We start from the raw sequence: 14,943 nt of genomic DNA on the forward strand, positions 1-14,943 counted from the left end.
ATACATGGATGAAATAGGGGTGTAGAGGAGTGTACATGGGTGACAGAGGGGTGTAGAGGAGTGTACATGGATGGAAGAGGGGTGTAGAGGAGTGTGCATGGGTGACAGAGGAGTGTAGAGGAGTGTACATGGGTGACAGGGGTGTAGAGGAGTATACATGGATGAGAGGGGTGTAGAGGAGTGTACATGGGTGACAGAGGGGTGTAGAGGAGTGTACATGGGTGACAGAGGGGTGTAGAGGAGTGTACATGGATGGAAGAGGGGTGTAGAGGAGTGTACATGGGTGACAGAGGAGTGTATAGAGGGGTGTAGAAGAGTGTACATGGGTGACAGAGGGATGTAGGGGGGTGGACATGGGTGACAGAGGGGTGATCATGGATGAAAGAGGGGTGTAGAGGAGTATACATGGGTGACGGGTGTAGAGGAGTATACATGGGTGACAGGGGTGTAGAGGAGTATACATGGATGAAAGAGGGGTGTAGAGGAGTGTACATGGGTGACAGAGGGGTGTAGAGGAGTGTATATGGGTGACAGAGGGGTGTAGAGGAGTGTATATGGGTGGCAGAGGGGTGTAGAGGAGTGTATATGGGTGGCAGAGGGGTGTAGAGGAGTGTATATGGGTGGCAGAGGGGTGTAGAGGAGTGTATATGGGTGGCAGAGGGGTGTAGAGGAGTGTACATGGGTGACAGAGGGGTATAGAGGAGTGTACATGGGTGACAGAGGGGTGTAGAGGAGTGAACATGGGTGACAGAGGAGTGTAGAGAAGTGTACAGAGGGGTGTAGAAGAGTGCACATGGGTGACAGAGGGATGTAGAGGGGTGGACATGGGTGATCATGGATGAAAGAGGGGTGCAGAGGAGTGTACATGGGTGACAGAGGGGTGTAGAGGAGTGTACATGGGTGGCAGAGGGGTGTAGAGGAGTGTACATGGGTGGCAGAGGGGTGTAGAGGATTGTACATGGGTGGCAGAGGGGTGTAGAGGAGTGTACATGGGTGACAGAGGGGATGTAGAAGAGTGTACATGGGTGGCAGAGGGGTGTAGAGAAGTGTACATGTGTGACAGAGGGGGTGTAGAGGAGTGTACATGGGTGGCAGAGGGGTGTAGAGGAGTGCACATGGGTGGCAGAGGGGTGTAGAGGAGTGTACATGGGTGGCAGAGGGGTGTATATGGGTGTACATGGGTGGCAGAGGGGTGTAGAGGAGTACATGGGTGGCAGAGGGGTGTAGGGAGGTGTACAAGGGTGACAGATGGGTGTAGAAAAGTGAACATGGTTGGCGGGGCATAGGGGGTGACAGATGGGTGGACAGGAGTGACAAGGTGGTAACAGAGGGGTGAAAAGGAGTGACAGAGGGGTGAATAGGGGGTGGACATGGGTGACAAGGATGTGATCAGGGGGGTGGACAATGGAGGGTGAACATGGGTGACAGGGATGGACAGGGGTGACAGAGGGTTGGATGGGGGGGTGGACATGGATGACAGGAGGGTGGACATGGGAGACAGGGGGTCAGAGGGGTGGACAAGGGTGACAAGGGGGTAAAAGAGGGACAAGAGTGACAGAGAGGGGTGGACTGGGATAACAAAGGGACAGATGGGTGAACAGGAGGGTGGACATGGGTGACGGGGTAGACGGGGTAAACATGGGTGACAGGGATGGACAGGGGAGTGGACAAGGCGGACATGGATGACGGGGGGTGGACATGGGTGACAGGGGGGTGAACAGGGGGGTGAACAGGGGTGGACATGGATGACAGGGGGGAGGACATGGACATGACTGGAGGGTGAACATGGGTGACGGGAGTGGACAGGAGTGACAAGGGGGGTGGACAGGGGTGACGGGGGGTGGACGGGGGAGGACATGGGTGACGGATGACAGGAGGGTGGACAGGGGTGACAAGGGGGGTGGACAGGGATGACAGGAGGGTGAACATGGGTGATAGGGGGTGGACATGGGTGACAGGGGGGTGGACGTGTTATTATAACATTATTACGGACAGTGTACACACCTGACATCCTAACTGGCCATGGTGTGGGATGAGTATGGACTGGATCGGTGTTTCCCAACCATGGTGCCTCCAGCTGTTGCAAAACTACAACTCCCAGCAAGCCTGGACAGACTTAGGCTGTCCTGGCATGCTGGGAGTTGTAGTTTTGCAACAGCTGGAGGCACCCTGGTTGGGAAACACTGGACTGGATACTTATATCATTGAGTATATTGCTATATTTACATCCAGAGCTACCAGAGGAACACCACTTAAAGGGCCATGATCCTCGATGAGCCAGCAGGGCTCCAAGGGGTTTCCCAACACCACAAAATGAATGGCCATGGGTGACAGGGAGGGGTAGACATGGGTGACAGGGGGGGTGGGGGGTGGTAGACATGGGTGACAGGGGGGGTGGTAGACATGGGTGACAGAGGGGGTGGGGGGTGGTAGACATCGGTGACAGGGGGGGTGGTAGACAGGGGGGGTGGTAGACATGGGTGACAGGGGGGTGGGGGGGTAGACATGGGTGACAATAGACATGGGTGACAGGGTGGTGGGGGGTGGTAGACATGGGTGACAGGGGGGTGGTAGACATGGGTGACAGGGGGGGTGGGGGGATTAGACATGGGTGACGTGGGGGGGTGGTATACATGGGTGACACTGAGGGGGGGTAGGATATGGGTGACGGATGTACAGGGAGGTAGAGAAGGCAGACATGGATGACAGGGGGGAGGACATGTGTGACGGGGGGGGGGCAGAGGGTTGACCTGGGTGACAGTGGGGCAGTTTGGACAGGGTTGAGAAGGGGTAACGGAGGGGCGGAAAAGGTACGCTACCTTAAGTAAGCCGGCCCGCGCAGCTTGCAGTTCCACGGCAGTCCGGCGCAGTTCGCTCCGACGTCGGGAACCATTTTCGGCTCACTGCAAGGGGGAGGGTGGGGTTTGGACGCAGTGTGCGCAGTGCAGGCCGGGGCGGGACATTTGAAAAAAGAAAAAAAAAATCGCACCAAAATAACTGCTCTAACTATAGGACTTAGGCGGCCGCCTAAATTGCCTAATTAGAGAGCCGCCTCTGCCTGTGCTTCAGCTTGGACAAAGCCATGATTTTATAAGTCATGGTTTCTATAAAAAAGGAAATAAGATAATAATATATGAAGTATATTAGAAAGGTTTTGCCAAGATGTACAACATTTAAAAAGTTTTTGAATCTGACAGTGTCCATTTAAGATACCAAAACATTTTTGAGAGACAAACTACCAGTGTTTATAAGTACCATTTTGCTTTCAATACTTTTACAAAATCCCGCATTTCCATAACCACAAGCTTTGTCCTGTTGTATAGGATTACACCACTATTTCCTCCAGGACTTGACATTTAGAGCATTGTTTGTCATTCTGGATAAAAGCAGTTTTTACACTTATATATTGTTTTTCTTGTGACAAGTAGGGTTTTCTTTCGATAACCTTATTTTGATCACATCATATCATTTAAAAAAAAAAAATCCAAAATATGGGGAAACATTAAAAAAAATATTTTACGCTGTGTGAATTCTAAAAAGAGGCAATACCTACATGTGTTCAGCATGTGTGTGTTGATCTGTGGTTTGTTCTATGCAATGAGGGCCTTAAGGGGTTTTGAGTTTCACTAACTCTTGGTCGCATGCAACACAATTTGGGTGCAAAACCCGAGAAAAAAAAAAGGTCGGGATCACATTAGTAAATAAACCCCAGTACGGAAATGAAGGGGTTATTAGTGATCTATGGCAATGAAGGGGTTATTCTTGATCTACAGCAATAAAGGAGTTCAGATCAGTGGTCCACGGCAATGAAGCAGTTAGGATCAGTGATCAATGTCAATAAAGGTGTGAGCAGCTCTTACGAGAGGTTCATACTACCTTTGTGCCCCCATTAGTCATATTCATTGGTACTGGAAAACAGGATGCCGAGGTGTACTGTTAATGGGAGCAGTGAAGCCTGTTGCTTTCTATGGCCGAGCAGTCACCTTGACATTCAGGATGTATGTGATCTATGTAACTATGTAACTATGTAATGGGGGCACCAATGTAGTATGAGCATACCCTTATTCATCTCTTATACAGATGTGTCTCTCTCTCTTACAAAGAGAAGGAGGCAGATCCATGATGATCAGAGTCAATCTTTTACAAATATTGGCTCTGATCATGCAATGGGGGACACTGTGCACTTTCGGGAGCATTAAAATTGCGTCTTTCTTACAGCAGAAAAGGCGAGACAGCGTCACATCTGGTGTTCTTACCCAGCATCTCCTAAACAGGGAGCTTCCAGCTATTGCAAAACTACAGCTCCCAGCATGCCCAGAGAGCCTTTGACTGTGCAGGTATGCTGGAAGTTGTAGTTTTGCAGCAGCTAGAGGCTCCCTGTTTGGGAAAAACTACCCTGGAACTCTGCTGTAAGAGAGAGGCATGAGGACATTACTGGCTGTGGAGGGGAAGTGACGTGGCTGCACCGGATGTGATCCAGTCCCACATTCCTCTGGGCCCAAGAGATCAACTGGACTCTACAGCCCACCCCACCGACATCAGACACTGACAGTATGATAACAGGTTAGGAGGTGATCGTGATTTCTTCCTAAGCTCCTTCTTGCAATCCCTCCCTGGTGGTTGATCCTGCTGGGAGCAATCATAATGATCATAATTTCTTTTTCTAGTGTTGCTGAATGCCTCAATATGAAGACATTTCAGCGACACTGAAGGAGCAGATAAAGTAACCATTAATCGGTGTCTCTGCTCTTTTTCTTAGCATGTGACTGATCTAGTCTATCACGCAAAAATATGCAGTTGGTGAGATGTAACGGACCTAATCCGTCACATGTTGGGAAAGGGTGCACCTTACTACAGCACTTTCAGCACTCTAATGACAAACAGTATTCTAATGTAGTGCCACAAGGGGGCTTGTAAATTACTGGACCTAACAATCACAAAAAGCAGTGCAATTTAAGCCTATACTGAAATCATGTAGGAAAACTGTATTATTGACTAGGCAACTAATAAGATGCTTCTCTTTTATAACCCTGTACAGTATTTGAAATCTGGTTGCTACAGACATTGGGGGAGATTTCTCAATGTGTTTACCCCATTTTCTTGTGTATTGTTTTGCGCAAAAATTTGTGCAATGACTTTCATTGCGTCTATTTTGTGCATCTTTTTAGAGCAAAAAGCAAGTACTCTATTTTTTGGTTATTGTGGAATTAATTTTACAGTTTATACTAATTTATCATGTGCTTTTTTTGTTAGACAAATTTTTTTGCGCAAATACGTTTTTGTTTTTTAACGCAAAAATACACCATCAAAAAGGACACGTAGGAAATTGTTCTACCGAGACAGCCGGGGGATGCAGGAGCCAGAGTCTGTCCCATGATGGGAGTAGTTGTAGTACCGCAGCGCTGAGGGATGGCACTTGCACATCCCCCGACTGTGGAAATGTTAGGACTACTACTCCTATAATGGACAGACTCCGTCCAAGATGGGAGTTATAGTCTAGGGGCTGAGGTGCAGATCGCAGCAGGTCATTCTCCAGAGACCCACTGCGATCTGCATTTATTAAGTTAACAAGCCAGCAGCACATGCGGCTCCACTGCACTCCCCGCCAGCTTCAGGCTCCTGTATACACTGTCATAATTCATAATCCCCACCGCCAGGAGACGGGAACTGATTGGTGAAAAGCTATCCTGGCGGCAGAGATTATGAATTATGACAGCGATACAGTATTCCCCGCCTGGAACGGGAAGGGAGCGTGGTGCAGCCGCATGTGCTGCCGGCTTGTTAACTTAATAAATGTGGATCGCAGTGGGTCTCAGCAGAATGACCTGCTGCTATCTGCACCTCAGCTCCTGGACTATAACGCCCATCATGGATGGAGTCTGTCCATGATGGGAGTAGTAGTCCTAAAAGTCCCTCAGCCGGGGGATGTGCAAGTGCCATCCCTCAGCGCTGCGGTACTACGACTTCTCCCATCATAGGACAGACTCTGTAGTAGTCCAAGGGCAGAGGGACAGATCAAAAGGGGGTTTCACTCCTGAGACCCCCTGCGACCTTTACTGCTCCGCCCCTAGTGATGATGTCATTAGGGAGTGGAGCTACACTGTCCAGACCTGACTCTGTTCTCATTATGCGTTTTGCATAATAGGAACAGAGACTATCTAGCAGTGTGTTCCCAAACAGCGAGACTCCAGCTGTTGCTTAACTACAGCCCCCATGATAGGAGTTGTAGTTTAGCAACAATTGGAGGCTCCCTGTTTAGGAACACACTGCATTATGTGCGCTCTGCTCAGGGGAGAGCGCAAAATATGTACTAACCCATATTTTTTATTTTCATTTCAGATACGTGAATGCGGAGGACTACATCAGATTCGGTGGACTGCGAATGATGACCAGCGTTTTATTTATTTCAATAAAATGGGTAACGAGGGCTGTGGGGGAGTGTTTTTTTAAATATGAAAATGTTTTCAATGTGTCGTGTTTTTTATAATTGAATGTTCAGGCTTAGTAGTGGAAGCCGTCTTATTGACGGAATCCATTACTAAGCCGGGGCATAGCGTTAGCCTCAAAAACAGCTAGCGATAACCTCCAATTATTACCCTGGTACCCACCGCCACAGGGATGCCGGGAAGAGCCGGTAGCAACAGGCCCAGAGTATCAAAAATGGCGCTCCTGGGCCTAGGTGATAACAGGCTGGTGTTATTTAGGCTGGGGAGGGCCAGTAGCAATGGTCCTTGCCCACCCTGGTAATGTCAGGCTGTTGCTGCTTGGTTGGCATCTGGCTGATACTGAAAATAGGGGGAACCCTGGTTTTTTATTTATTTTTTATAAATAATTTAAAAAAAATTGTGTGGTTCCCCCATTTTCTCAGTATCAGCTATATACCAACCAAGCAGCAACAGCCTGACGTTACCAGGGTGGGCGAGAACCATTGTTACTGCCCCAGCCTAAATAACGCCAGCCTGTTAACGCCTAGTCCCAGGAGCGCCATTTTTGATGCTCCGGGCCTGTGGGTACTGGCTCTTCCCGGAACCCCTGTGGCGGTGGGTACCGGGGTAATAATTGGGGGATAGTGCTAACTGATTTTGGGGCTAACGCTATGCCCCAGCTTAGTAATGGATTTGTCTACAAGACAGCTTCCACTAAGCATGAAAATTTAATTATAAAAAACACAACACATTGAAAAAAAAATGTATTTAAAAAAACACTCCCCAACAACCCTCGTTAACCCTTTTATTGACATTTAAAAAACGCTGTTCATCGTCGCAATCCACCGAATCTGACGTAGTCCTACAAAAAAAAAAGGTTAGTACATTTTTGGCGCTCTCCCCTGGGGTGTTCCTAAACAGGGAGCTTCAATTTGTTGACGTCTGACTACTGTATCCTGTACATACAGTCATCTATAGACAGCTGTATATACAGGATAGTGCAGAAAGACTTAACCCAGAACTGCTCAGCATGGGTTAACTCTTTCCTTGCTGGGCTCCTGTATAGACTACATTGGTACACTATGCACCGCTGTATATGCATATGCTATACATCACTCCTCACCTCCTTATATTCTGTGGACCGGGCGCTATGCCTCAGACCCATGGAGTGGTACCCTGAAGGCAGTAAAAAAAAATTGCCACAGGGTACAAAAATGACTGTTTCCACACACCAGCAAAAACGCAAGAAAAACTGACAAAATGCAGGAAAAAGCTGTGACAGTTTTTCTGGCGTTTTTGCTGGTGGACAAAAAAACCTCAATGGAATCCTGGCCTCAAAGCAATAGACCAAAATCCCTGTGTGCACTTTTCCTGTGAGGTACAGCTCAGGTGTACAAATAGAACTATGTGGAGATTTAGAACTTTGCACAAAATTTAGCATGTGCCTTGCACCAGTATGGTAAATTTGGTGCAATTGCAATTTAGACCAAACAAAACGATCTACAAAAAACTTCTAGCTACACCAACATTGATAAATTTCCCCCTATGTATATGTGTGATTGTGTGTATGCAGCAGAGCTGAGTGTGTGATAGTGTGTAGCAGCGCTGAGTGTGTGTGTGTGTGTATGTAGCAGAGCTGCGTGTGTGTGTATGTAGCAAAGCTGAGTGTGTGTGTATGTAGCAGAGCTGAGTGTGTGAGTATGTAGCAGAGCTGAATGTGTGTGTGTATATGTAGCAGAGCTGAGTGTGTGTGTGTATATGCAGCAGAGCTGAGTGTGTGTGTGTATATGCAGCAGAGCTGAGTGTGTGTCTGTGCATGCAGCAGAGCTGAGTGTGTGATCATATGTATGAAGCAGAGCTGAGTGAGTGATTGTGTGCATGCTGCACAGCTGAGTGTGTGATCATGTGTATGCAGCAGAGCAGAGTGTGTGATCAGGAGTATGTAGCAGAGTTGAGTGTGCACGGTCATGTTTACACATAATCACACATTCATCTCTGCTCCATACCCATGTCGCACACTAATTTCTGCTACCAGAGTGCCTCCAGCTTTTGCAAAAATGCAACTCTCAGCATGCCAAGTTTTGCAACACTTGAAGGCATTCTGGTTGGAAAACACAGATATAGAGGTAAGAGGACAGATGGTTCAGCAAAATTACAGAAAGACAGACCCAGACATTCTGGGGGAGATTCTCAAAAACGACTGCGACATTATTCAAACCTTTTTTTTCTCCTCACATCTTCAAAGGTCTCTTTTGCTGCTTTGAAAATATGTGAAAATTCTTTTCGCGCCACTTTTGATTTGTTTTTTCGCACCCAAAAATGTTTTATGGTTGCAGTCATATTGGATTTTTTTGCAGCAAAATTGCAGAGTATGGCGCCAAAATTGGCAGTTTGGCACCAAAATGGTCGATGTTTGTGCCAAATTTTACAACCCAGAAATTCTGGTGGAAACATCTCACAAAATATTCCATGGTTTCTAGTGCCCAGACAAGCAAAAACTGTATAAATAAAACATTTCTGAGCTTAAATGTGAGTGCAGGTGCAGTGACCAAGAAAAAATAAAAATAAACATTTTTTTTTTAATTACATTTTTCAATAATAATTATTTCTTTTTTAATAATTACTTAAATAAGACCTTTTCCACCCCAAAAAACTAAGAAAAAACCCTGCAAAAACAACAAAACTACAACGATTTCTGTGATTTCTACACTATCGAAAAGCTGGTGTGAAATTTTGGATGTAAACTGGACTCTCACCCCTTTGAAAATATCATGTAAAGCCGACAATCAATATACGAGGACACACACACATTTACAAAACTGACATGAACAGTGTAAACGGCGGCACAAAGCGCTTTGAAAATGTGGTCGATGAAAGAATTTTGCGCCAAAAAAATCTATTTCGTGCCAAAATTTTGGCGCCAAACTCTTTGAGAATCTCCCTCTTTGTGTACTTTATAAAGATTTATGATTTTACTATGGTGCAGAGTTTTGTTCGGCGCACACTGCTGCTTAACGCAGGAAAATGCCACAGCTCTGTGAAGTGTGAGGTAGAGAAGGAGTGCACGGTAGACCGAGCGAGGGGGGGGGGGGGGGGCGTTTCTATATTTGCACAAAATTTATCAAAAGGAGTGAACAACTTTGGTAAATCTTGAGCAAGAGTGTAAATTAGACAAACAGTGTAAAGGGGTAGATCTGTGTCTACAATAGACACCTAATGAATGATAAATGTCCCCCCTTATCACTATTCTAGTGCTATTTATTTATACGTAAGACACATTAAATAGGCTGTTCAGGATTACATAATAGGACTGCTTTCTGCCTGCATCTTGGCTTTATTAAGGTGAAGGGAGCCGAGCTGCCACACCACCTACACAATTTATAGATAGATCTGAAGCTGTTTTTGGAGTAAAAGTTTTTGAACAACCCATTCCCTAACAAATTGTCATGTTTCATAAAATATGCAAATATGCTTTATGTATCTAATTATTAGAAAGGGCAAGTGCAGAGTAGACAATCTACAAATGGCCAAGATTTATCACAGTGGCTTAAGCTGTCTGATAAAACTGGCACATCTTTAGACTGTCTAGTCCAATTTAGAGCAACTATTAGTTGGCTTACTCTAGGGGAAAAAATAGTGTACCAACATTTTATTTTACTGTTTTTGTGCACCATGCCTAATAGATATGTCTCAATTGTTGCAAGTCACAATTCATTTGGTGCATTAGCCATAGTAAAGTAAATAATGTCCAATATTCTCCATTAAGAAAAAAAGTGTATTTAATCAAGTTCAGGCAACCAATATATTGAATCTTAATGCCTTTCACAGTATATTGTATAACAGGATAAAGTTGTTGCATATAATTGTAATGACCAATAAAGTGTAACATAAGCGAGTGCTCACAGGCAGATCTGTTCCTTTCAATTTTCAGGATCTAGGTCTTAATTCTTGAGTTCTTGTGAAAAGGTTCCTTCTCGTCATGGGTAAGAGGATTGCTATGTAAACTGAAAAAACAAATGGAATTCTGCATGATATTGGCTGTAGATGAAAAAACATGTATTGCAAACACATCTTTGAGGTTGACTATCTGGCAATATTTATATAGTTGACCCCGAAGAGATAATCTGTCTTAGATAGAACTGGCAGTTACTAAAGTTTGTGCAAGGACAACTTTACTTCTTGTTAACACAGCAGGGGATGGCAGTATCTGTAACACATGGATTGCCCTACTTACCCCAAAAACGGGTAAAACTCACTGTTATATCAGATTCCTAGTTAAATCTACAGCATGTCAATTTCTGTTTCGGTCAGCAGCAATTGCCCGCATTAACCTGCTGGCACTGCCTGTTAGTGCAGGTGATGCTGATCAAAATTGTCTTTACCTTAGCCTCCTAGGTGAGATACAGTGATCCATTAACATACGATGGGAATTTGTTCCAAATGAACCATCGTTACTTGAATCCATCGTATGTTAAGGGATCCGTGCAATAGTAATATATAATGTTACGTGTCCCCGCTGCTCCGGACCGTCACCGCTGCCCTGGATCGTCGCTCTCCATCGCCGTCATCACATCACTGCGCACGCCGCTTCTATTGCATGACGGGACGGTGTGCGCGGCGACGTGATGACTGCGATGGAGAGCGACAGCTATGCAGCGGAGCCTGAAGAGGACGGTCCAGAGTGGCGGGGACAGGTGTGTGACACATTAAACGGCTATCCGGTAGCAGATGAAGCAGTCTGCGCTGCCGGATAGCTGTTTATGCGATGGCCCCAACATACAAAAGAATCGTATGTTGAAATTATCGTATGTAGGGGCCATCGTAGGTCGGGGATCACTGTATTCTTACAAATCCCAATATGTAAATGACGGTCTTGGTGCACTTGGGGGTTTCCTAACTCCATGGTGCACTGGTTCTTCTTTCCTGGCCAGTGCTGTGCCTCACACCACCTAATGAATATTCATGCTTTTTCTCTTCTGCACGTAGCTGCTACATGCTGAGATCCCACTTCTGCACAGTGATAATTCAGGCTGGCTTTGGTAGAGATCTGAGCATGCACACGTGGGATCTCAGCATGAAGCATCTACGTGCAGAAGAGGGAAAGCTGACATCTGACAAATTCCCTCAACTTTTGTGCAGAAATTCATGTATTCTGCAAACATATGCGTCCACAGCCATGCCCTAACCACATCTATAGTCATGGCTCCTAATCACATCCGGCTGCTCTGAGGACTAGTTACCGGCAGAATTTTTAACTATGATTACTCTGAAACACTTGAGCGTCCCGGACTGGCGATGCCTGCACTCTTTTTATGCTGCCCGTGGTTTAGGCAGCATAAAACTGATAACAGACTGACAACATTGTTGCTGTTAAAGGGAACCTGTCACCTAAGATTATGATGACTTTGTATACGGATAGACTGACAACAACTGTTCTCATTCCCATTACAGACCATATAAGTGACTACAATGCAGTTGCATCTGGTGACTCACAGGTGGCGTCTTCTGTGATATAAGTTGTTCACTTTTCTTTTTCTTCTCCATCCAGTCCATACCATCATGACAATTTCTTTAAGTGGGCTAGGGAAGAGTAGGTAGGTCTCCCCCATGTGTATATAGGACCACCCTGTAGTTCCCTCTTGTAGGTGGTCACCCCCCCCCCAACCGTAGCTAAGTACCTTTATTAGTAGTTCCCACCTGTGTACAGGTATCCCTAAAGATAGCTCACCCTCTTTTGTAGGTACCCCTCATATGTAGTTTTCCCCAGCACACAGGTCCCTATATAGGTAGTTCTCCCTGTACGTAGTTTCTCCCCTTTATGTAGGACCTTCGATAGAATATCCTGTATTAGGGCCCTATATAGGTAGTTTACCCCCCCCCCCCCATAGGTAGTTCCCCCTATATATACATAGCTCCCCCACTCCTGTAGGTAATCCTTCCCCTGGAATATAAGTCTCTATATAGGATTCCCCCGTATATAGGTTGCCATATAGGTGATTCCCCCCTGTTTATAGTTCCCCATGTACAGTCATGGCGGTAAATGTTGGCACCCCTGAAATTTTTCTAGAAAATGAAGTATTTCTCACAGAAAAGAGTTGCATTAACATTTTTTGCAATACACATGTTTATACCATTTGTGTGTATTGGAACTAAACCAAAAAAAGGGAGGAAAAAAAGAAAATTGGACATAATGTCACACCAAACTCCAAAAATGGTCTGGACAAAATTATTGGCACCCTTAACTTAATATTTGGTTGCACACCCTTTGGAAAAAATAACTGAAATCAGTCGCTTCCTATAACCATCAATAAGCTTCTTGCACCTCTCAGCCGGAATGTTGGACCACTCTCCCTTAGCAAACTGCTCCAGGTCTCTCTTAATTGGAAGGGCGCCTTTTCCCAACAGCAATTTTAAGATCTCTCCACAGGTGTTCAATGGGATTTAGATCTGGACTCATTGTTGGTCACTTCAGAACTCTCCAGCGCTTCGTTGCCATCCATTTCTGGGTGTTTTATGACGTATGTTTGGGGTCATTGGGGGGTATTTATCAATTTTGCCTGTTGACAGTTTCTTTTTACCCTTTTTTTTTCACTTTGGTTTTCGTGGACATGCACCAAATTTATCATTTGTTGCAAGTTGTTAGTAATTTTGGCTCAAATCTTGAAATCAGCTGTTCACAGCACCTTTTACACAGAACTTACCGCCACAGAGGACGCGTATTTTACCCTGTAGAGCAGCCATTTCGGAGTCCCTCCTGCTACTGCTATCAGCAAGCGACAGGAGTTATTTTCAACTTGATTAGTTTTTTTTTTTTTTTTTGGTTAGTGCAGTGGTCTTCAACCTGCGGACCTCCAGATGCTGCAAAACTACTATCAGCAAGCAACATGATTTTATTTTCACCTTGAGTAGTTTTTTTTTGGGGTTACTTTAATGCAGTGGTCTTCAACCTGCGGACCTCCAGATGTTGCAAAACTACTATCAGCAAGCAACATGATTTTATTTTCACCTTGAGTAGTTTTTTTTTGGGGTTACTTTAATGCAGTGGTCTTCAACCTGCGGACCTCCAGATGTTGCAAAACTACAATGCCCAGCATGCCCGGACAGCCGTTGGCTGTTCGGGCATGCTGGGAGTTGTAGTTTTGCAACATTTGGAGGTCCGCAGGTTGGAGACCACTGCTTTAGTGCTTACCTTTCCTGAACCTGTGTGGCCATGTCCAATGCTGGCTCAACGGAGGGTGAATGTCCCTCAGAGACAACTATGTCGCAGGATAGTATTGAGCAGCCCTGGAGGCGTCGCTGCTTTCCCCCCAAAAAAATGTTATGTATTTTGACGCCTTTACATTTTCTGACATTGCTAAGTGTGTTTTCCATGTGCAAAATTTCTTGGCGGTGAATTGCGCCCAAAAAAACCCTAAAGGCGCAAAATTGCGCCAAAGATCGATTGGCGCAAATTATGAATTACCGACTAAAGTTAAAATCACACACAGGACCGTGTGATTTTGAGAAAGTTGTAAAAATGACAGTGGAGAAAATGCGCCAAACTTTGGTGCAAAAAGACACTGCGCCAAAGCATTGCGCCAAAGTAAAAAAAACGTTTAAAAAAAACACGTAAATCCTTGGATAAATACCCCCCATTGTCCTGCTGGAAGACCCAAGATCTCGGACACAAACCAAGCTTTCTGACACTGGGTTGTACAGTGCGACCCAAAATCCATTGGTAATCCTCAGATTTCATGATGTCTTGCACACATTCAAGGCACCCAGTGCTAGAGGCAGCAAAACATCATTGAACCTCCACCATATTTCACTGTAGGTACTGTGTTCTTTTCTTTGTAGGCCTCATTCTATTTTCGGTAAACTGTAGAATGATGTGCTTTACCAAAAAGCTCTATCTTGGTCTCATCTGTCCACAAGATGTTTTCCCAGAAGGATTTTGGCTTACTCAAAATCATTTTGGCAAAATGTAGTCTTGCTTTTTTATGTCTCTGTGTCAGGAGTGGGGTCCTCCTGGGTCTCCTGCCATAGCGTTTCATTTCCATCCACTTGTAACCCTGAGATTAATATTTTTCCACAATTTTGGTTCTCAAGTCCTCAGACAGTTCTCTTCTCCTCTTTCTGTTGTCATGCTTAGTGTGGCACACACAGACACACAATGCAAAGACTAAGTGAACTTCTCTCCTTTTTATCTGCTTTCAGGTGTGATTTTTATATTGCCCACCACTGTTACTTGACCCAGGTGAGTTTAAAGGAGCATCACATGCTTGAAACAATCTTATTTTTCCACAATGCGCCAGAGCCACATAAAGGTCACCAAACCTGTCTGCAACAAAGTTGTTCCTGAGCCTAGCCCATGTCCTGCTGCTAGGATATTTTGTTCTTTTTTCAAAGAGGTTTAACAACTTCTCTTTAGTTTGCACTTCCCCATGGTCACCTCCTGTGCCAATAATTTTGTCGAGCCCATTTTTGGAGTAACATTATGTCCAATTAGCTTTTTTTCCTCCCTTTTTTTTGGTTTAGT

The 14,943-nt window shown here is 45.3% G+C and overlaps 1 protein-coding gene and 1 long non-coding RNA gene across 6 annotated transcripts in view; one reads left to right on the top strand and one right to left on the bottom strand.

Annotated features, from left to right (window-relative positions):
- Positions 1–4,474: 4,474 nt before the first annotated feature.
- The window catches only part of LOC130273613 (uncharacterized), a 102,112-nt gene continuing 91,643 nt past the window's right edge, over positions 4,475–14,943 (top strand). For both annotated transcript variants that reach the window (XR_008844063.1, XR_008844064.1), the window contains exons 1-2: positions 4,475–4,563; positions 10,357–10,408. This is a non-coding gene — a long non-coding RNA (uncharacterized LOC130273613). The remainder of the gene's footprint in view (positions 4,564–10,356; positions 10,409–14,943) is intronic.
- The window catches only part of NOD1 (nucleotide binding oligomerization domain containing 1), an 81,266-nt gene continuing 76,228 nt past the window's right edge, over positions 9,906–14,943 (bottom strand). For 2 of the 4 annotated variants that reach the window (XM_056520701.1, XM_056520699.1), the window contains one exon: positions 9,908–10,429. In XM_056520701.1, the coding sequence (XP_056376676.1) occupies positions 10,360–10,429 (70 nt within the window). In that variant the 3' untranslated portion in view covers positions 9,908–10,359. Of the gene's footprint in view, positions 10,430–14,943 lie in introns of all 4 variants that reach the window. The other 2 variants (XM_056520702.1, XM_056520698.1) reach the window with 2 other exon arrangements.

This window comes from Hyla sarda, chromosome 5 (assembly GCF_029499605.1).
Source record: "Hyla sarda isolate aHylSar1 chromosome 5, aHylSar1.hap1, whole genome shotgun sequence".
NCBI classification, from domain to species: Eukaryota; Metazoa; Chordata; class Amphibia; order Anura; family Hylidae; genus Hyla; species Hyla sarda.